At 45.9% G+C, this 20,827-nt stretch overlaps 3 protein-coding genes and 1 long non-coding RNA gene across 4 annotated transcripts; 3 read left to right on the top strand and 1 right to left on the bottom strand.

Moving 5' to 3' along the window:
* Nucleotides 1-2,673: 2,673 nt before the first annotated feature.
* LOC101766125 lies at nt 2,674-6,332 on the bottom strand. The gene is made up of 6 exons (XM_004951905.3): nt 6,099-6,332; nt 5,929-6,005; nt 5,772-5,842; nt 5,172-5,678; nt 4,693-4,783; nt 2,674-3,147 (listed from the first exon to the last, which is right to left on the bottom strand). The coding sequence occupies exons 1-6, from the start codon at nt 6,268-6,270 to the stop codon at nt 3,061-3,063; spliced, it is 1,005 nt and encodes a 334-aa protein (XP_004951962.1). The 5' UTR covers nt 6,271-6,332; the 3' UTR covers nt 2,674-3,060.
* Nucleotides 6,333-6,527: 195 nt separating this feature from the next.
* On the top strand, nt 6,528-14,223 carry LOC101765707 (myb-binding protein 1A-like protein). The gene is made up of 8 exons (XM_004951904.2): nt 6,528-7,207; nt 7,313-7,438; nt 7,524-7,721; nt 9,057-9,284; nt 9,466-10,605; nt 11,375-11,734; nt 12,395-12,881; nt 13,227-14,223. Exons 1-8 carry the CDS (start codon nt 6,683-6,685, stop codon nt 13,994-13,996), a joined length of 3,834 nt encoding a protein of 1,277 aa, XP_004951961.1. The 5' UTR covers nt 6,528-6,682; the 3' UTR covers nt 13,997-14,223.
* A 417-nt stretch (nt 14,224-14,640) lies between these two features.
* Nucleotides 14,641-15,341, top strand: LOC111256238. Its single transcript, XR_002676252.1, has 2 exons — nt 14,641-14,868; nt 15,060-15,341. It is a non-coding gene; the product is annotated as an uncharacterized LOC111256238 (long non-coding RNA).
* Nucleotides 15,342-17,505: 2,164 nt separating this feature from the next.
* Nucleotides 17,506-20,543, top strand: LOC101765298 (septin and tuftelin-interacting protein 1 homolog 1-like). The gene has a single exon (XM_004951903.3). The coding sequence runs from the start codon at nt 17,696-17,698 to the stop codon at nt 20,225-20,227; it is 2,532 nt and encodes an 843-aa protein (XP_004951960.1). The 5' UTR covers nt 17,506-17,695; the 3' UTR covers nt 20,228-20,543.
* Nucleotides 20,544-20,827: the final 284 nt, after the last annotated feature.

The raw sequence follows: 20,827 nt of genomic DNA, 5'->3' as shown, positions 1-20,827 counted from the left end.
TAGAGTTTTTTTTTTCCTTTTGTGTGTGTCGTGGGAAGATGAGGTGAGATGTCATGGACTCGTGGACAGATGATGAGATGACACCAACGCCCATGCAACGTTGCCCGTTGGCTGTGGCGTTAGTTCTTTGCTGGATGCTTTCGCCGTCATGTAATTTCGAGTGCTGTCTAGCGTTCATATGGGCAGTGGCTTGGGTCGTTACCGTTGTTATTTTACTTATCATTTCGGCGTGGCTTTCGCGCCCGCCCCCTCGGGAGTTGTACGGTTTGTGAACTATCTGTTAAATAAATGTGTTATTAGTCTTATGGGACTGATATTTGTATCACATATAATCTCTGCTTATGTAGGGACGCTTCAGCCACCGTCATCTCCACCAGCAAGAACGCCGGAGAGGGCTTTTGCCCGGAGCATCCCGTCCTCCTCGCTGCATGCTCACGGCTCGGCACTTTCGGACCACAACCACGGCAGCCCATCCGGGGCGGTGCTGCCGCCGCACCTCCACGTGCCACATTGCCGTACCTCCACCTCCACTGCCGGTGGTCCCTGCGTCATCCCCGCTTATGTGGCCTCCTCGCTCTGCACCGATCCGCCGCTCACCCTATGCCGGGACACTGCACCGACCGCCGCCACTGGCTGGTCGTGTGCGCCATGCGCCTTCGCGCTCGCGCAGCCACCTCTCGCGGACTTCCCCAATCGGCCGTCGCTCCTTGTTGGATCGCCGTTTCCGCACTGAGTTGCCATCGCGCCGTCGGCCCGCCTTCTGTCGCAACCGCCTGCGGCCGCCGCTTCCACAACCTCCCTTATCCTTCGGGGGTAAGCCTCCATGGTTGCACGTCCTCCATCCCACGTCGGTGTGCCGCTGGGCCAGCCACCACCACCTCGCCTCCGTGCTCGGACACGGTTGCCGCGATCCGCCGCGCCACTCTTCCATGGCCTCCGCAGACACGTTGCATCCGTCTCCGGGCGGATCCAGCCTCCAGGGCGCCGGATTCGCCACCCCAAGCCGCTGTCGTTACCAGTTCTAGCGGATCCGCCATGTCCCCACCCGGGATAGATGTCCGTGGCCAAAGCCGGTAAGGAAGACCTTGCTGCCGCCGTCTGAGGGGCCGATGCGAGCTTCCGGCAGGCCCTTCCCACAACGGCGAGAGGAGGGAAGGAGAGGAAGGGGTTGGCGGTGGCGGGGTGCATGGTCGCTGCCCGAGTCGCCTGAGCGGGACGACGCGGGGTAGTTCGTCCACTTGGTCACTCCCTATGCATGCTTTGTTTCGGCAAAACTCTTTCCTTCTTTTTCTTCCCCAGTCACAAGTACTTGCGGAAAATGTGATGGTGCAGTACTAAACAACAGCGTGGTGATGGGTGGCATGCATGCATGAGAGAAACAAATAAAAATGGTTGCCTCCGTCGCCGTCACGAATCATTCGCAGATGGAGACGGAGATGTCCTCCGGCCGGCCGGGCCCGGCAAAATGGCAGCAAGGCATATACGATCACTGCTGATTGACACGGCCTCCGATGGAAATACGAAATGTGATTCACCGGGTGATGTGTGCAGGTGAACCAACCCAGATGATCTTGTGACCTTTATTCTCACCTGGGGCGTGCGTGTGTGTGTGTGAGAGAGAGGACAGGACCGTTGAATCACCGGCCCATGCAGTGTTCTAGCTGAAAAAGAACACGAGATCAAAACGTAATAAAAATATAGTTCAAAACCCACTTACAAAAGCCGTGTCAATCAATCAGCAGAGGTTTTTGTTCTTCTTTTGTGTGTGTGTCATGGGAAGATGAGGTGAGACGTCATGGACTCGTGGACAGTTGATGAGATGACACGAACGCCCATGCCATGACGATGATGCATGGAAGCTGCAATACTAGTGTACTACTAGTTTGGCTCGATCGAGTTGGTTACGGCCTAGTGGGCACAGTAGATTACTTTGCGTCGCGTCGTGTTGCATGGAGCCATGGACCAGTGGGCCACGCCTTTTCCAGGTGTGTCGTCACGGGTTTCGTTTTGTTTTTTGGGTAGCGTCGCAGGTTAACGACTTGTATACTTCTATTGCGACGTGCAAACTACTTTGCTCTAGTGGAAGATGACGACTCCGTTTCCAAACATCGGAGGAGCTCCATGTTTCATATGCAATTTTTTTTAAAGGATTTCATATGCAAAATCTTTGATATGCAGAACCCCCCTTTTTGCAGGGGCAGGATTGCAGATTAACGGGAAACTGGTCTGAAAATTTTTGGAAGAACTGACGAGAAAAATGCCAGCACGCGCCCTGATCTGACGGCCACGATGCGTTCCTTGCTTTACCTGTTAAGCCGTCGCCTGTCGGGCACCAGAACTGTCCGTGCCATCCACTTGGCGGAATAATGATACAGACTACTACGTGAGTACAGACGCATCCTGTTCGTTTTCTCCATCTACCACCACCAATCCAACAGTTCAGACTTCAAAAAAAAAAAAAAAAACCCAACCAACAGTTCAGACTTCAGAATCAGATGACGATAGGCTGGACAACGCCAAGTTTGGTCGATGGCAGATATGGTCAAGTCAGCGATATCACTCGTGATATTTCGGAAGAACATTTCCGCAAGCAAAACCGACAGAATCACCGGTCTGAATATGAAGACAAACCGCTGATGGGTGACCCATCTATCGGCACTGAGACTGATCTCATTCATCTGTATAGAATCCATCCTGTTATTTTATTTCCTAATTTGTAGATGCTGCTCTGCAGCCACACTACCATCAAGTTTGCGGTGCATGTTACAAGACGGAGATTGAGCTCGCAGAAGAAGCAGTCACCATGTTAGAAAAGTATATAGGTTACATAAGCAGGGAATCATTGCACTAAGCCCCTGGGAAACTGTCATAAGAAAGCCTCAAACTGTTTTGCTACAAATCTTCATTGGCAGAAATTTGTAACAATCTCCAACACTTTATCGAATTAGGGTCTGTGCAGAGTGCCCCTCATATCTAAACTCACATGCCTGCTTTAATTATTCCTTGTTTCCGTTTGAAAACGAAAAACCATCCAGCCTTCCTTTTATTTATTATCCATCCTTACGCCCCATATTTAGGTGCCTTCCAGAGCTTAAATGCCACCTCATGTAGAAAGCGCTCGGCAAGCATAGCAAGGTTTCCACCGTGCTGTTGATTATATTACAAGGCAAATGTTAGTTAGACTCACCCAGGAAATTAGATCGAAGTAAAAAAACAAAAAGTTAAACCACATCATAATGCGTACTGCATGCCTAGATTTTCCACACAAATGGGATGCCAAGGGAAATATGCATCACAGCAGTTCATATATGTCTGGCACAACATGAACTGCAGTTAATCAAGCATAGCACATGGTTAACCAGGCATAGCTCAAAGTATGGATCCTGGAGACTGACTACCGATAAATATGTTAAGATAAAAATCAAAATCCAGTATAAAACATAAATGGACATTGGAGTCACGTGTGTGAATCAACCTGAACCTTTGATCACGGCACACACAGAATATAGCCTATAGATGTCTTCAATTTTTGATGTCTCATTTCCATAAGTCTGAAATTTGCAAATGGTGTTGTGATCCTGTTGCGTAAATGTTTTATTGGTTGCATTTCCCTTATATGCTGTTAGCTGTTTATATGGAGACAACTTACAAGGTGATAAGAACTTGCAAAATGTGTTCACTGTGGTCTACAGTCTGCTACACCATTCTAAAATATGCCAACATATTTTCACATTACTAGGCAGTAATTAGTAACATGTAGAATCTCACTACATTAGCAGAAATTTGGCTTTAAATTACCACAGTTTTGCCTGATATAGGGATGCCAAGGAAAGCAAAGTAGATAATCGTCCCAGAGACCTTTGACAATACACACTGTAAAACTGTACAGATCTTGCATGATGCCCATGCTGCATATCAAGCTTTTATGCACCTTTAAACATAGACCTCAATAAACAGTTTTAAAATTCCCCATGTGGCAGCTTGTGCATGTAGCACATCTTTGGAAGGGATAACTCATCATACAGTAGTTACCCGGCCACAAACCTTTTAGTATAACCTCTCACAAGGTATGGCCATATTTGTAAACTAGGGTTCAGAACAAATGGTGTGAACAACTAAGTATATTACAACAGGGACTTGCCTACCCTGCCCAGAAACAGTGGGAGTACGGCATGTCTAATATCAATTCAGCAACAGTATTCAATACAAGCAAGTAACGCATTATTTCTAATGAGGGTGTATTTGGAAGAGCTCCCAAATCTGATTCTCCGCTGAATCCAGCAGAAGCTCTATCAAATAGTTTTAGTGATTCTGCTAATTCTGTGGAGTGATTCTCTAAAATGAACTAAGAGGCTGGGAGCTGAAAAAAGTAGCTTCTCCTGATTTTGTGAAGTGATTCTCCATCCTGATTTTAAGAGTTTATGCTAGAGAATCAAAGAGAATCACTTCCAGCCATAGAATCACTTCTCTCAGAGAATCAGCTCCCATAGAGAATCAGAATCAGATGGAACTCTACCGAACAGACCCTGATTGTCTACCTAGATAGGCAAGGAGAACTTTGATGTTTAAGTTGAACTGCAAACAACTAAACAGCAAAGAGACAATATCACAGGAATAGCGAAAAAGCATAGCATCTGTAGCACTCGGTACAAGTTTCAGCTATACATAATAAGTAGCATAGATCGAGCGCACCTTCATAAATTCCTCAAAAGAGAACCCTTTAGCCAAATCAACACGTGTTACTCCTTCCTGCCACTGTGCCAGCAGAATTGGATGATGAAGTCTGCACAACAAGCAACGCACAAATGTAAGCCAGACCACACTATAGTGAGATGATTTATATATGAACTTCTATTACACCTATTAAGTGGTAAGTACATTGATTTTTAGGGCTGAGTGATATAAATGAAAAAAAAGATTATCTTGAGTTAAGTAAAATTGAAAGTCATCAATTAGAGTTAAGGGATTGCTCTTGGTTCTGACTCAAAGTGACTGCACATTGATTTTATCAATGGAAGAAATGAACAGTATATTGATTTATAAAGACCACATTATGTTTCACTTACATGCACTGCATGGCACAGGAGCAAAACTTAGTGGAACCAGATTATACTTCAAAACTTCAGTTTGAATTCATTTGGTAGAGAACTGGGTGAAGGAAAAATATCTACCTGACATCATCTAACGTATGTCCTGCTTTCATTGTATAGCTCTGGTGTGGGCGCAGTAGATTCAAGTCTGAATCTGCTTCAGGCAAAGAGGTTGATATGGAAAACCCATCCTTATTTCCAGAAGACGACCCATAGCTCAAAATCACAGATACATGAATACGGGAAGAAATAGCTGAACCAATGGGCGCAGCTTCCATGACTGCAGCAACTAATTTCTCGAGCCGATTGAGATCTGTCTTCATTCCTAATTTCCCTAACTTGCTGCTTGTATTCTCCATGGCAACATGCATAAAAACTAGATCGAATTCAGATGCTTCCTGCACATTCCCATCCGAGAATCCTAGAAGACCAAACGCTCGGTTGACTACTCCAACCTCCTTAGTAACACTGGATGAGCCAGACAGTGCGGCAAAATCATTGGTTTGGAAAACATGGAAACCAAGATTTGCTGCAAAGGAGCTGACGCGGGGGCAGTTGGTGACCATGGCAGCTCTCAGTCCCGTAAACCTGAAATTTCAATTATCCCTACAACCGGTGAGCACTCTCACTTGACCAATTAACACACAGGACAGCACAAACCAAACACATCCAAGTACCCACCTCTCAGACAGCTTGGGAACTGCTAACTCCTGTCGATCCACTTGGGCAATTTCTTGATCAGTTTCCGCATTCTAACATTTAACAAATTCAAGCAGCGTTACACTTTCATTCCAGCATAAAAACTCCCTTTTAACGCAAACGGATAGCAAGATCTCACCTTTCCAGGGTACAGATGATCGTACACGTCGAGCAGCTGCGCCAGTTCCAGAATCGTGCTGCTCTTCTCCTCGGTACCTAGGTGTAGCACACCACCGAACGATCAATCGGAGGAAGAACTAATCATCCAGTGGCAGAGATGAAGTGAGGGGAAGCGCGGTGAATTAGTACCGGTCGTGGGAGGGGAAGCCGGCGGGGAGCGAAGGGTGAGGAAGCCGCAGGATGCGCGGGAGGCGAGCGCGTCGAGGCTGCTCCCCGCAGCCGCGGAGCCCGCCGGAGGAGTGAGCAGCGCGGCGTGGCCGGCGGCGTAGAGAACCAGCGCACGGCTCGGCTTGTCCGCCATGGCCGCGCTCGTCACCTGAGCCCGCGCCCCCTTGCCTCTCACTCCGCCGCGGCGCCGTGCTTTATTCCGCGGGCCCACACGTCGGCCTCTCGCCCTACTTCCTCAACACGCGTCGCGGGACAGGGCCCACGTGTCTGTCATGCGGCCGAGATTCTTGCTGGGCTTGATCATGGGCTGGCCTCGAGAATGGGCTTGGTCCATTTGCAAATTCTAACGGCTTCAACGTCTGCGCAGATAAAAAAAAAATTAAGTGGACAAAAAAAAAGAGGAGAAAGAAAAACCCTAACCCTAGGCAAGCGCCTCCAAGCCCCCCGCCGTCTCGTCTCGGCATAAACCCCAGCCGCTCTCCTCCGCGGCTCCGCCCCCTCCGCCGCCTCGACGCCGTGCTAAGAATCGCGGCGAGCGAGCTCCGATGGCCGGTAAAAAGAGGGCCCAGACCGACCTCGCGGTGCCCGAGGCTGTGCCAGCCTCGGACGCCTCCCGTGATGATGCCGCCGCCGCGGAGGCGCCAGCGAAGAAGAAGAAGCTGGCCATGGAGCGGAAGAAGGAGAGGAAGGAGCTCGACAAGGAGCGCCACCGCCAATCGGCCGAATCCGACGCCGCCAAGCTGCAGCCACCAGCCACGGAGGCCGCGGCGCCGGCGAATCCAACGCCCGCTCCGGCGGCGACGGGACCGGGGCTGCACATGAACGTGTTCAGGGACCTGGCATCGCCGGAGGCATCGGTGAGAGAGGCTGCGGCCGAGGCACTGGTGTCCGAGCTTCGGGAAGTGCAGAAGGCGTACGAGAAGGGTGCGAGGAAGGGGGAGAGGGAAGCTGCCGATGGGGACGCGTCCTCGCAGATGGAGGCCGAGAAGGACGATGGACTGGATAACTGCGCGCCTTCAGTGCGGTACGCCATCCGGCGTCTTATTCGCGGTATCTCTTCTTCTAGAGAGGTAGAAATGCTTTGCTTCTGGATGAGCTTAGTTTCAGTTTGATGATGTAATTGTCTGCTATGTTGATCTTTGGTTACTTCATTAACTTTGGAAGCATCTTTGCAGTATGCAAGGCAAGGGTTTGCATTGGGTCTTGCTGTTGTGCTCGAATCAATTCGTGCAATCAGGGTTGAAGCAGTTATGAAGTTGATCCCTAATTTATTGGAATATTCTTCCTCGATGAAGGGACCGGTAACTTGAAAATCTACTATCGTTATGGCTACCTGCACATCTCTTCTTTCCTATTTTGATGGCAACACACTTTTTTCTGTTTTAGGAAGCTAAGGACAACGTTTTGGGGCGCCTGTTTGGATTTGGAGCAATTGTGAGGTCTGGTCGGGTTTCGCGACAGTGGACACGTGACAAAAGCTCGCCTATTGTCAAGGATTTTGTGAATGAGGTTGTTGAACTCAGTACCAAGAAACGATATTTAACAGAGCCTGCAGTTGCAGTGATTCTGGATTTAGTCAGGAAGGTACATCTCTCAAGCACACACCAAAGCTGCTTTTCTCTACGATATGCGTAACATGTGCATACAATGTAGGTTTACACAAGTTTAGTAGAATCTGATAGTCCGTGCTAATTTGTCCTATAACATTGGAAGTTTACTCTTGTTGTTACTGTAAATTTAAATTATATACGTGTAAATAGTCTAGGTACAACCTCTAGTTTATGTTCCTTGATGCTATGTTTGCGCAACAAGTCTTCATTAGATCACTGTCAGGCTCAATCGCACAACAAATTCTTGAATTGAACTGTTCTGATTGATTTACAGTGGTTACTGAATCGTGCTTTGTTAGTGAGCAAGAAAATGTCGAGGGTTGTTTGAAGAATGAAATATGTTCAACGATTGTTTTCTGTGATACAAACAAACATTTTTTTATATATTTATGCTTGTAAATATCACTTTTTACTAGTTAACAACATAATTGTAAACTTGAAGCAAATCATTTTGGTGAACTTTATGTATGCATGCAGATTACTTAACATGGTATTTTCCACATGGCCCTGTAAATGGCTGAATAATAAGGTTGCTATGTGGATTTACCCTTATCCATCTAATAAGAGTGCTAATTTTGCACTTAAAATGGCATTTTATTTCCTAGTATTACAGTCAGAGGCATTCATATACTTCACAAAGCAAAAACAAGAACGATTAGGAAAATAAAGTTGAAGAGTATGTGGAGTAAAAGGGCTCATGTGCAGAAGCAATGCAGAGGAATAAAGTGCTACCATCATACTACCTCTGTTCTTTTGTACTTGTTGACATCAACCCAGTCTCAAATACATATATCCTTGACCATCACATTCTCTAAGTGTTTACTGTTGAAAATGCAATCATTTGAAAGTTTTTTAATTGAAAAATCTACTAATACTGTTTTCATGTGACACTACTGTAGAAAGTCTTTTGTTCCTAATATTCACCTGAACAATTTATTGTGTTTAAAATCTGGCTCTAATAGATGTTCTACTGCTGCACCTTGCTTTACATTGCATTTCTGTTATTAGCATCTTTGCTGTATTCTTATCACACGTTGTCTTTGTTTTGGCTTTTAGGTTGTGATGTGCTTGTGACTGTCTGTTTTGCCTCCTAGATCAGCATAAAGCCCTATGTAACCTGTGGCTAAGGCAATAGTGATGTTTGCATTTTATTCATTTTGTAGAAGTTGCAACTTTAATATTTCATCATGGAAAAGAGGGGTTTGCGGAACTAGATATCATTGTACATTTGTCAGTGGTACACTTGTTCTTGGAAGGATTTTCCCACTTGATTCATTTGAATGTTTGCTAACCTTTCTTTGTGTTGCAGCTGCCTGATGAAGCTATATTATCTGAGGTTCTTGAAGCTCCTGGTGTTCAAGATTGGTTCCACAGAGCTGCTAATATTGGAGATCCAGATGCACTCTTTCTAGCTTTGAAATTGCAGGAGAGAACTAGTGTCCAGAAGGAGATATTTGGGAAGCTTCTCCCATATCCATTCAGCCCTGAGAACTTTTTTGCAGAACAACATCTTAAATCCATTGCTGCATGTTTCAAGGTATTCCTTTTAGTAAGAGTATAAATGATCTTGAGGAATTTCACAAAAAGTCGCACATTTTGCTACTATCCAAACTCATCGAGGTGTACTTTGTAGCCTGTGTTTCTTATATTTGTTAAAGTGTCTTATGTGAAGTGTCATTTGGTTTGCTGATTCTATGGTTTTGATTTAACTCGTGCAGGAATCTGCCTTTTGTCTTCCTCGTATTCATAGTTTGTGGCTTGTCATCATGGAGATGCTTGTTCGAGAGGCATCTCAGCATGATATTAACACCACTTCTAGCAAGAAGCACAAAAAGAATAAGAAAGCCAGTTCCTCTGAGGATACCAAAAAGAATCTGCAAAATTTCTGTGAGGTTGTAATTGAAGGATCTTTGCTGCTCTCATCTCATGACAGGAAGCATTTAGCATTCAATATACTTCTGAACCTCCTCCCAAAATTGTCTCCTCCTGCTATTCAAGTAGTTCTGTCCAGCAAAGTTGTTCTTGGTTTGATGGATATTTTATCAAATGAATCGTCTTGGTTGTACAATGCTGGCAAACATTTTCTGAAAGAGTTAGTGGGTGTAGTAAGCGATGACAATGATCGGCGTGCTGCTGTCATTATTAATTTGCAGAAGTATAGTGGTGGAAGATTTGACTCCATGACGAAAACAAAAATTGTTAAGGAGTTGATTGGCAAATTCCAAAGTGTTGAAGATTGTTTGTGTCTTGTGCAAAATTTGATGGCGCTATTCGTGGATGAAGAGTCTGTCACAGATGAACCATCTGATCAAAGTCAGACAACTGATGAGGCTTCAGAAATTGGCCCAACTGAAGAGCAGGGCCCTCTTGGGCAAGGGAATGTTGATCTTCTTAAGAGTTGGGTGGTGAATACAATTTCATGTGTTCTAAAAAATCTGAAGCTTACATCTAAAGGAAATTCAGATTCTGAAATGGTCAAGTGCATTGAAGAAAAATTTCAAGTGCAGACTGAAGTATTGAAATTCCTCGCAGTCCAAGGTCTTTTCTCAGCATCTTTAGGAACTGAAGTTACATCATTTGAGTTGCAAGAGAAGTTCAAATGGCCGAAGAATCCTATATCCACATCACTACGTAATGAATGCATAGAGCAACTTCAATTCTTGCTGGAAGATGCACAAAAGGATGAAGCTTTACATGTTGCTAGTGAGGTCAAGTCCAACGACTTAGGCTACTACTTCATGCATTTTATTAACACCGTATGCAACATCCCCTCAGTTTCCCTCTTCAGGACCTTGAGTGGCAATGATGATAATGCATTCAAGAAATTGCTGGCTATAGAGTCAATGCTTTTCCATGAGGTTTGTAAATTTTTTGTCATTCTGCCCAGCTCATTAGTATTCTTGTTTTATGTTTTTCACCTTGCTAAATAAGTATTTAGCGTACAAGTATGTCCTGCTTATGTATACACTTGTCCATATCGAAACTGTCTATCTGCTATCTGGTCTTGAATGAGTGATTAACTGTAGAATCTATGATTTGCACTGTGCTATCCATGATTGTATCTTTTCTGAGCCAGATATTTACTAGTGTGTTGATGGAAAAAAAAATCTAAATATGTGCATATTAGGACCTTGTCTGCTGTGCAAACTGGAGCATGTACTGAAACTAAAACAAAAAACATTTGCATTGAAGCTCCTGCATATTTGAATTGTTGTGGTACACCATATGTATCATCACAGTTGAAATGCATGTTACTTTCTGAAACAATTTAATCGCTAAACATGAAATGACCTTTTCCATTGCAGTAAGATTGCAAGAACCAAATGCAGCTTCACCAACTTAGATTAGAAACTGAATGGATTCCTTTTTTCCCCAACTGGCTGGAGAGCTGCCCATCATTATATTAACAAGTAGAAAGTGTGTAAATTAAATGGATTCTTTAGTATAGCTTTGGACTGTTTTCTTATTTGGAAGCTGTGTTTCTCTTGTTATGTTTTTTGTGTTGTTTATTTAGATACTGTTAAATTGAATGGAAACTCATGTTTCACTGCAACTATTCCTCATGCTTTTACCATTATTTCCTCTCCAGTTTCCATCTAATTTCTATGGTTTCTTCTGTGTGAATAGGAAAGGAAAGCAGGCCCCGGATTGGACTCTACTAAGATGCATGTGATGCGTTATCTCCTTATTCAGCTGCTGCTACAAGTTCTTCTCCATCCCGATGAGTATTGGGAGGCCGCTGTTGATGTGACTATATGTTGCAAGAAATCCTTTCCTGCCATTGCTCAGGGTGACAACTCCAGTGGACAGGAATCTGGTGAACAAGGTTCACAGGAATCTGATGAGGATGGGTCAGAGCAATCTGGTAAGGATGGGCCGGAGGATTCCAATGAGGAAGTGTCACTAGAGTTTATGGATGTTCTTGTCCAGACTTTCCTCTCTATTTTGCCTCATGCATCTGGACCGGTGTGTTTTACCATTGAACAGGCAAGTATACTACATGAAGTTATATGAAACTCTGCATATTTTAGGAATCAATGTTAACAATACTTGGAATAAATGAGGCACATCCAATGCCTTATCTTCTATTGTTTCACCTATCTTGTGTAAAAATGAAAATATAGTAAAAGCAGTGGTTTACTAGGGTATGTTTGGTTCTCGGCCAGGGTTAGCCTAGCCAAATTTTGGCGTGCTCTCAAAATTTTGTCGCCGTTTGGTTGTAGGCCAAATTTTGGTTGGACTCGAAAAAATTCATCGACCCTGATTTGGCCGAGCTGCCAAAACCTCCCACGGGTGAGGTGTCAGCTAGCCATTGCTTGCATGTACTTGGAAATATTAGATAATCAACCTTCAAATGCTATATGAATTTGTCTTCACCATTGTACTTGTGGTTTTATCTACAAAACAAGATCCCACATGCCTACGTTTCAATGAAGAAAAAATAATGACATGGACCTTACACGTCATATTCAGTGTATTTTTGGCAATGTTTTAGAATTTTGGCTTGGCCACCATCCAAACATGTCCAATGTAACCAAATTTTGGTCAAGACTGAGTTGGCTATGGCCAAATTTTAGCTTGGCCAGCTAGGGTCATCATCAAAACATGCCCCTAATGTGCTAGTCATTTATTTTCTTGAAACTGCAGGTTTTCCGCGTGTTCTGTGATGATATTACAGAAACTGGTCTCCTTGATATGTTGAGAGTTGTGAAGATCGATTTGAAAGGTCGTGGTCAAACTGATAGCGATGATGAAGATGATGGTCGTGTTGATATTGAAGATGATGATGAAACCGTAATGGAAGATGCAGAGGTTGGTGAAATTGATGATGCAGATGATTTGGATGAGGATACGGAAGATGATTCAACTGATGAAGGTGATGCTGATCAAGATGATCCAAAAGCAGTTGCGAATAAGGCAAAAGATGGAGATAAAGCAGAAGCGACTAAAGATGGGGATGATTCAGATGATTCAGATGGCATGGATGATGATGCTATGTTCCGTATTGATCCTTACATTGCAAGGATATTCAAGGAGCGCAATCTTCCTGGTAGCGAGTCTAAGCAATCTCAACTTATGCGATTCAAGCTTCGCGTGCTTACATTACTTGATGTATATCTTCAGAGGAATCCAGGTACATTCCAATTATTCAGTCCTTCCTACTGTTTTTTTCAGTCTAGGTGTTGATAGAAGGTGAAGGGTATAAGTTATTAATGATATTTTTGCTATTCTGTGATATTTTCTAAAGCACCAATATCTAAGCTATGTTATGCTTTCAAACAGTTCAGTCAAGAACGTTCTTGTCAATAATTGTTTTCGAGTTAAAGAGTTACTTGAATGACTGTTGATCATGAAATTTATATTGTATTATAGACTAGAGATAATAAAAACAGTATTGGCAGTTGTCAATGAATTACTGTATCTCGCAGCTTTTGTTCTATTATTGTTTCTCTTACAGCCTTTATGTTCATGTCTACAGGAAGAATTTTGGTGCTGGAGGTGTATTCTTTCTTGATGCAAGCTTTTGTCAAATCACATGGTGCTGATGGCAGTGAACAGTTCAGGCATCGAATTGCTGGTATATTGCAGAGAAGGATATTCAAAGGAAGGGAGTATCCAGAAGGCAATGACATTGAATTTAGTAAACTTGAAAGCTTGTTGCAGAAAGCTCTAAGATTGGCATCACGGTCCAGATATAGCACAGTTGCTTCCATAGCCCAGAATGCAACGTTCTGGATTCTGAAGATCATCAATTCGATGAATTGTACCGAAGAGCAACTAGCAAGTGTGGTTGATAAGTTCCGTTCAATCCTGAATGATTACGACAGGAAGAAATCACGACTGAAGCTTGGTTTTGTGAAGGAGGTTGTTCGGAGGTATCCTTGGATAGGACAGGAGCTTTTTGGTTTTGTCCTAGAGAAGGTCAAGAGCACGAGAGCTGAATACCGGAGAAATCAATTGTTGGAGTTGGTGGACTGCATACTGAAATCATGGGTTGGTGATGCATCAGAGGTGTTGATGAACCATTTGGCTCAACTGTGCGAGTTGATACAAGATGTTCTTTCAAATGTTCCCGAGAACAAGTCGCGCCGCAAGGAAGTACGCAACTTTTGCACTAGGATCTTGCAAACGGTGCTGAAGCTTAATCTCAAAGAACAATTTAAGAACGCATTGAGCCCTGAAACCTATTCCCTCTGCCAGGGGCAACTAGGAACTGCATTCGCCCCCTTCAAAAATGATTCTAAGTAAATTCATTTCTCCACGGGTCAAGGCACTCTAGAAGTTTTGTGATGATTTAATTTTGCTTGTAATTTTTTGGGTTCCGTGAGAGTAGGCTCAATTAAATTAGCATGCTTAGACTATCAGCAGCATGAAAGTTACAGTTAGCAACATGTACCTGTTTCTGTATCAGCATATGAAAGGATTGAGTGAATGGATAATTAATGATTCGAAACACCATGACAGAATTTGCCTCAGTTCTCTGTAATGTTTCCATTCTTGCTTTAAAATGCTTCCTTATATATTATCTTGAAAACTTTTGAAATGATACGTTCCAGCTGAATTAGTTTTGCTCGTGATTGAATACTGCTGCATCTCAGCCGTCCGTCCGCAGCCGCACGGATCCCAGACGTCCAGGACCGCTGCTGAGGCCGTTTCCCGCCAAAATCCGCCCACCACGTATTATTAGACACGGGGTGGGCTTAGCCCCTCGGGGCGAGCTGGGCCGTGTTACAAATTCATCTCTGTCGGGCGGGCTGAAAATTGCCCCCGTCGGGCCTTTTCACGGCTAGCATGCCCAATATGCAAGAAATGTGTGCCAGCCCATGGTTCGGGATGAACCCGGACTTCACACTCCCCAGAACAGAAACCTCCCCCACGCAGCCCGCCGTTCGCCTCTAATTCCGGTGATCCTGGCTCGAGGACGCGCCGCCACTCCGTCTCTGGCCTCGAGGAAGCGCGCCTTTTGCCTCCGGTTCGGTCGCCGAGAACCGCGCCGCCCCTCCCAGCCGCCGCTCCGTCGCCGACGTCGAGCACCTGTCCCGTGCGCCGCTCCGAAACTTCCATCGTCCAGCACGTGGCAGCTAACTCCCCGTCCTGCATCTTTTATCCTAACCTGTAAGGTGAGCCTGCAGCTTCTCTCCTCTCCAACCCCCATTCTGCCTTAGTCGGTGAACAAGAGCCCCGGCCCGTATGATCCATTATCCATATGTCGTTGGCAAAATATTAGATTGACTGACTGCAACATATAGTCCACTGCCCAGACTTCGCTACTCTTGACTCACTTTGTGCACTTGGTACATTTACATTCCAGTCTGTTCAAGTACGGCGCCAATTTCGGAGTATCCTCAGGCCCGAGAGAGATGGACTTGGAGGAGGCAAGTTATGGGTGACGAGAGGACTAAGATTTTGTCAGAATTACTAGTTCAACATAATGGTACGCTTTACAAATTTTCTTAGAGCTATGTGCCCTTCGACAATTTAGCAAATTATTGCAGCATGTGCATCTTGTAGAATGTAGATGAAGTGTACAAGTGTAGCAAATTTCCAACTGTTGCATTACTCCTCACCTTCAGAAATAAGCGGTCTGATACCACCAGATAGCTGCTAAAAGGAAAGTAAGTTGAGTTTAGGTGTGAGAAGAAAGTTTTCATGATCATATTTAACATAGTAGCATAAACTTACATTACTCTCAGGTTGCAACTTTTGGTCATCCAAGTTTTCATTACTATCTTTGCTAAGCTTGGGAATGTCAAATTTGCTGTATGAATGAACTTTGTTGTCATCTGTCCTAACATAAACTTGTTAACAGCATGTTACCATAGCAACTATTAAAGTGATCCTACTCAAGTCATTAGTTCCTATAAAGCTCACTAGCTCAGGTCTTCTCAGGCCACATCAACTAAAATTTGAGTGTCCATGATGTTTTTTGTTTTGCCTTCAGTCTGTATCCTCCCTTAGTACATTATCCAGCCAAAGGATCCTTCTTCCTGCGATACTTGACTCCAACCAAACAGTACTTCATCTGTACCTTCAACTGATCGAGCACTTCAATTCCATTAGTCCTCCTACTCCTCCTTACCACTTCCTATTAACCACAACCAGCACCGAAGCTTCAACCAATCGAGAACTTCCACTAATCCTACTTCTTCTAGATCCATATTCACTAAAACCATCACCAAAGCTTCAACTGAGCACTCTTGTGGTACCATCTCCCCCGCGCCACTCTTCATGTATTCATTAACAGTATATAGTCAATTCCAGTTATTTATTCTTCTCTTTCACCTCGTCCTCCCATTGACCATAACCAAATGCTCATCAGCCAGGCATCGTGGTCTTTTCCGCTGCTGTAACTGTCAGTGGCACATTATTACCCGCGCTCTTCATACATGTGCTATCGTCTTTGTCCTGACTCCCAATTTGTCTAAACTAATGGGTATAATGCGTCACCTACAGATTTGTGCGTTATCAGTTCCTCTCAATTCTGCTCAGATCCGCCCAAATGTCTTCTGTGCTTAGGTCATATGTACCATTCGCATAAAGTAATCTGTCACTAATCCAGGTACCTCGAGATATAGGAAGAGACAACGACACATAGCTCTTCCGGAAATTTCCAAAACCTTCGGATTCTTCCGAAGAACTTTCCGGGAAAATCCGGACCTCTGGAAGTTCTCCGAAAACTCTCAACTCCGGAATATTTCGGAAGATTTTTTGAAAAATTCCGGAATTCTCAAGTTAGCACCAATTTAAATATCCCCATATGATGTGCAGTGCAAATGTGTCTCTCATAGGTTTGTTAGGTCATCTTGAGCACATTTTTCAACATAAAGATTAGAGATTACACATCCTTCTTAATAGTGCAGCATTCCTGTACAAACCGAAAATAAATTTAGTCTTTAAGGTATGCCGTTTATCTATTCATTTCCTTTTGAGGGGTCAATCATGAGTGTTTCATATCCATCCTTTTAAATCTGCTTATACACTTGAAATTTTATTAGATAGTTAAGCTTGCATCATTAATTCATCAAAACGGGCCAAGATGTCACATACATGTATTTGCATCACCAGTGTCCTGCCAGCCCATGTATTTCTCTTGCTGTTACGAAACCAAAGCTCAATGTGCCTTTTTGTTCATGTGCGGTGCCACAAAAACATGTGCCTTTGACATTCGTTTATGAAACAAGAGAAACCAAAGCTCAGACTCGCAACCTGGAGGTGGCACGGTGCTGACCACACGGCATACCGCGCAGCACAAGCTCGGAGCGCCTCTGGGGTAGAGTAGAAGCCTCCTGCACCCGTGGCACACGATCTGGCTCTGCATGCCTGCAAAGTTCCAGCCAAAGCCGCACAGGATGAGCACATACACATAAACACCAAGCCAATCTAGGACGTGCCCCCCGAGGACGCTTCTTGCGGTGCGGCAAGAAAATGGAAGCGCGGGTGGTTAATGGGGTCAGGTCAACCCGGCCGGAAGCGACGAGAGGTTGGGGACGACCCGCAGGAAGCGCACCCCGGCCGGACTACGTGTCCCCGTGGAGAAAGCGTAAAACCAAGCTGCCCGCTTCCGGCGGAGCCGATCCAGCGGCCGAGGAGGCCTGGCGGGGGAGCCGACGGCTCTGATCTTGACACGTCACCCAGCGGCGCTCATCTCCGCACCGACCTAGGTGTAGCCCTGATAATCCCTTTGGGTTTATTGGTTTTAATGGTTAGGGTTTTATTTTGGATTCGTTTCGGTTCTCATCAGATGGTCCGATTCGAATTGGATCGCTCCATCATATCAACCTGATATCGCATCGCAGCCGCAGACGGACAGACCAACCCAATTGCGTGAGAGGGTGGCGATTCTTCTTCTTCCTCTGCCCCCAAATTTTTGAAAGGGGAAAAAAAAATCGGGGGCGAAACCTATCCCTACAGGAGCGGAGGGGAGGGGAGTGGAGGAGGCGGTCGGCGATGGCGGAGGAGGCGGAGGGGATGGACCGGTTCGACATGGAGGGGGACTTCGAGGGCGGGCGATTCGGCCGGGACGGGGAGTTCTACTACCGGAGCCGGCGGGAGCGGGCGCCGCAGACCCGCGACGACGCCATCTACGGGGTGTTCGCGGAGGGCGACTCCGACTACGACTCGGAGGACGACGAGGGGTCCCGCCGCCGCGGCCGCCGGAAGCGACGCAGGGACGGCGGCGGGGAGCCCGACCTCACCAAGCCCGTCCAGTTCGTCTCCACCGGCAAGTTCATGCCCACCCAGGAGCCGCAGCCCGAGCCCGACCAGCGGCCGGGGCTCGGGCGCGCCGCCGCCGCCGCTGCCAAGGAGGAGGAGGCGGAGGAGGAGCAGGACGATGAGGGGGACACCGAGATGCTGCCGACGATGTTCGGCAGGATCAGGGAGGGCGCCCGTGCAAGGCGGGAGGAGAAGGAGCGGGAGCGCGAGAAGGCGGCGCGCCGGCGCCAGGCGGCCGGGGTGGATGCCGGGGAGCCGGCGGCGGCCCTCGGGAGCCTGGAGGCTAACTCCAAGGTGGCCAAGATGATGGCCATGATGGGGTACAAGAAAGGAATGGGCCTTGGCAAGAACAAGCAGGGGATCACCGCGCCGGTGGAGACCACTTTGCGGCCCAAGAATGCTGGCCTGGGGAGCGTTGAGGGGTTCAAGGAACCCAAGCCCATGATGGCTAAGGAGAACTTGCCGGCCCCGGCTCCTCCGCCAACATCAGGGAAGAAGGAGAAGCGTTGGTCCAAGAAGGCTAGCACAAAGAAAGCTCCGGTCATGACGAAGAATGAGCTCCTGGCCACGCGTGCCGAGCAGGAGCAGGAGGAGCAGCCCACGGTTGTCCAGAAGGTGATTGACATGCGAGGGCCGCAGGCGCGGGTGCTGACGGACTTGAAGGGGCTCAATGAAGAACAAGAGATGGAGGCGAATGATGTGCCGATGCCGGAGCTGCAGTACAATGTGCGCCTGCTTGTTGATGAGGCTAAAGCTGATGTTCTGAGGTTGGATGGGCAGCTGCGAAGGGAGCAGGAGAAGGTGGCTAGCTTGATGCGGGAGAAGGAAAAGGTGGCCAAGCAGGAGGCAGCACAGAAACGCCAGCTGCAGGTGATGGAGATAATTGCAGAGACACTAGAGCAGGTCCGCGTGGATGATACAGCTGGCATGCTCACTCTGGATGGATTGCTTCAGACATTCCATGGCTTGAAGGTGCAATTTGAGGAGGAGTTCAAGATGTGCAGCATTGCATGGATTGCTTGCAGATATGCTCACCCACTGCTAATCCGGATCTTCCAGGGATGGCATCCCCTTCAGGATCCGAAGTTTGGGTTAGATGTCATGAAAAAGTGGAAGGACTTGCTGCAGGGGGACCAACCATTTGACTTCTCAGATGGTTCTGCATCAATGACACCATATGTGCAGCTTGTTAGTGAAGTCATCCTGCCAGCTGTGAGGATATCAGGAACTAATTCATGGGAGGCTAGGGAACCGGAACCAATGCTCAACTTTCTTGAGTTATGGGATAATAAGAAGTTGCTACCTCCTGTTTTGCTTCAATCAATACTAGAGCATGTCATAATGCCAAAGCTCTCAGCTGCTGTGGATTCATGGGACCCTCGCAGGGAGAGTGTGCCGATCCATGTCTGGGTACACCCATGGTTGCCAATGCTAAGGGAAAGGATAGAGACCTTGTGCCATTCTATTCGATACAAGTTGAGCACTGTCCTCCATGTGTGGCAAGCACATGATGCTTCCGCGTACGCTGTGTTGTCTCCGTGGAAGGATGTGTTTGATTCGGCCAGCTGGGAAGACCTGATTGTGCGGTATATCATTCCTAAACTGAGATTGGCACTGCAAGAGTTTCAGATCAACCCAGCAAACCAGAAACTTGATCAGTTCAACTGGGTGATGCTGTGGGCATCTGCAATCCCAGTACACCTCATGGTCCATATGTTGGAAGTCGACTTCTTCAGCAAGTGGCAGCAGGTCCTATACCATTGGTTGTGCTCACCAAATCCTGATTTCAATGAGATAATGAACTGGTATAAGGGCTGGAAGGGCCTTTTCCCACCAGAGTTACTTGCCAATGAGCGCATACGGATGCTTCTAACTGCTGGTCTTGACATGATGAACCAAGCTGCTGAAGGACTTGAGGTGGTGCAGCCTGGGGCTAGGGAAAATGTGGGCTACTTGAGAGCAACTGAGAAGCGACAATTTGATGCAGCACAGCAGGCTTACAATGCTGTGCCAGGGGCAGCCATGGCGGATTTGAGCTTCAAGGAGTCTATCCAGGCATATGCAATGGAGCAAGGTTTGCTGTTTATGCCTAGGGTTGGCAAGTTCTACAATGGCATGCCGGTGTATGAGTTTGGCACCATTAGTATTTGCATAGACTCTGTGAAGCGACTACTGTATGCACAACTTCAAGAGGGAATTGAGAGATGGAGTGCTGTAACTCTTACACAATTGATGGAAATGAACCGAATGGGAAGATCACGCTAATAAATCACCTAGGCTTGGAGTTTCATTTTCAAATTTTGTCCCTGTGTGTAAAACTCTTTAGATATGTCAATTTATAGCTTTCTTGATTAATCACTCTGTTAAAGAAGAAAGAGGTTGATGGGTTGATAAGTTCTGTATGTCTCTGTGTGACGCCGATATTTATGTTGATGCCATCAATACGAGTTCAGGTGCTTGATGTGAATCTTTATGTGGCTGCTCTGTTGTAATTGCTGTAAAACTTATCAAGTTGCTGCTACTTGTAATTACTCTGAACACTTCTTGTCGTGCAGTGAAATGTATTTTTATAGCTCTTAAATTGTTTATTCTCACATTATTTTGGTCTCATGACTGAATGTCCTTCCACCAGGATTGCCACCAAGCATTTGTCATTTCCTGCGCCAAGCTATAAATGTCATGGCTGTTATAGTTCTGAATTCTGATTCTAGGTGAATTTACTTAAGACTCTGTTCAAATGTTGCTTTGACATACATGGACTACCTTACTCCAGGAGAATTGCTGTTGTTTAGCTTTTGCTGAATATGTTTAAGATTTAAATACTTTTATTAAGGAATAAAAACCGGTAATAACATTTATTCAGGA

The sequence above is a fragment of the Setaria italica genome, chromosome I, assembly GCF_000263155.2.
Source record: "Setaria italica strain Yugu1 chromosome I, Setaria_italica_v2.0, whole genome shotgun sequence".
Lineage (NCBI taxonomy): Eukaryota > Viridiplantae > Streptophyta > Magnoliopsida > Poales > Poaceae > Setaria > Setaria italica.
The sequence above is the reverse complement of the archived record's forward strand: the minus strand, read 5'-3'. Positions and strand labels throughout refer to the sequence as shown.

Coding starts and splice junctions, on each gene's coding strand:
- LOC101765298 (XM_004951903.3), top strand. CDS start 17,696: ATGGCGGAGGAGGCGGAGGGGATGGACCGGTTCGACATGGAGGGGGAC.
- LOC101766125 (XM_004951905.3), bottom strand. CDS start 6,270: ATGGCGGACAAGCCGAGCCGTGCGCTGGTTCTCTACGCCGCCGGCCAC. Junction 5,679..5,771: donor GTTCCCAAGCTGTCTGAGAG/GTGGGTACTTGG, acceptor TTGAAATTTCAG/GTTTACGGGACTGAGAGCTG. Junction 3,148..4,692: donor CTTTTGAGGAATTTATGAAG/GTGCGCTCGATC, acceptor TATAATCAACAG/CACGGTGGAAACCTTGCTAT.
- LOC101765707 (XM_004951904.2), top strand. CDS start 6,683: ATGGCCGGTAAAAAGAGGGCCCAGACCGACCTCGCGGTGCCCGAGGCT. Junction 7,208..7,312: donor GTATCTCTTCTTCTAGAGAG/GTAGAAATGCTT, acceptor GCATCTTTGCAG/TATGCAAGGCAAGGGTTTGC. Junction 11,735..12,394: donor TGTGTTTTACCATTGAACAG/GCAAGTATACTA, acceptor TTGAAACTGCAG/GTTTTCCGCGTGTTCTGTGA.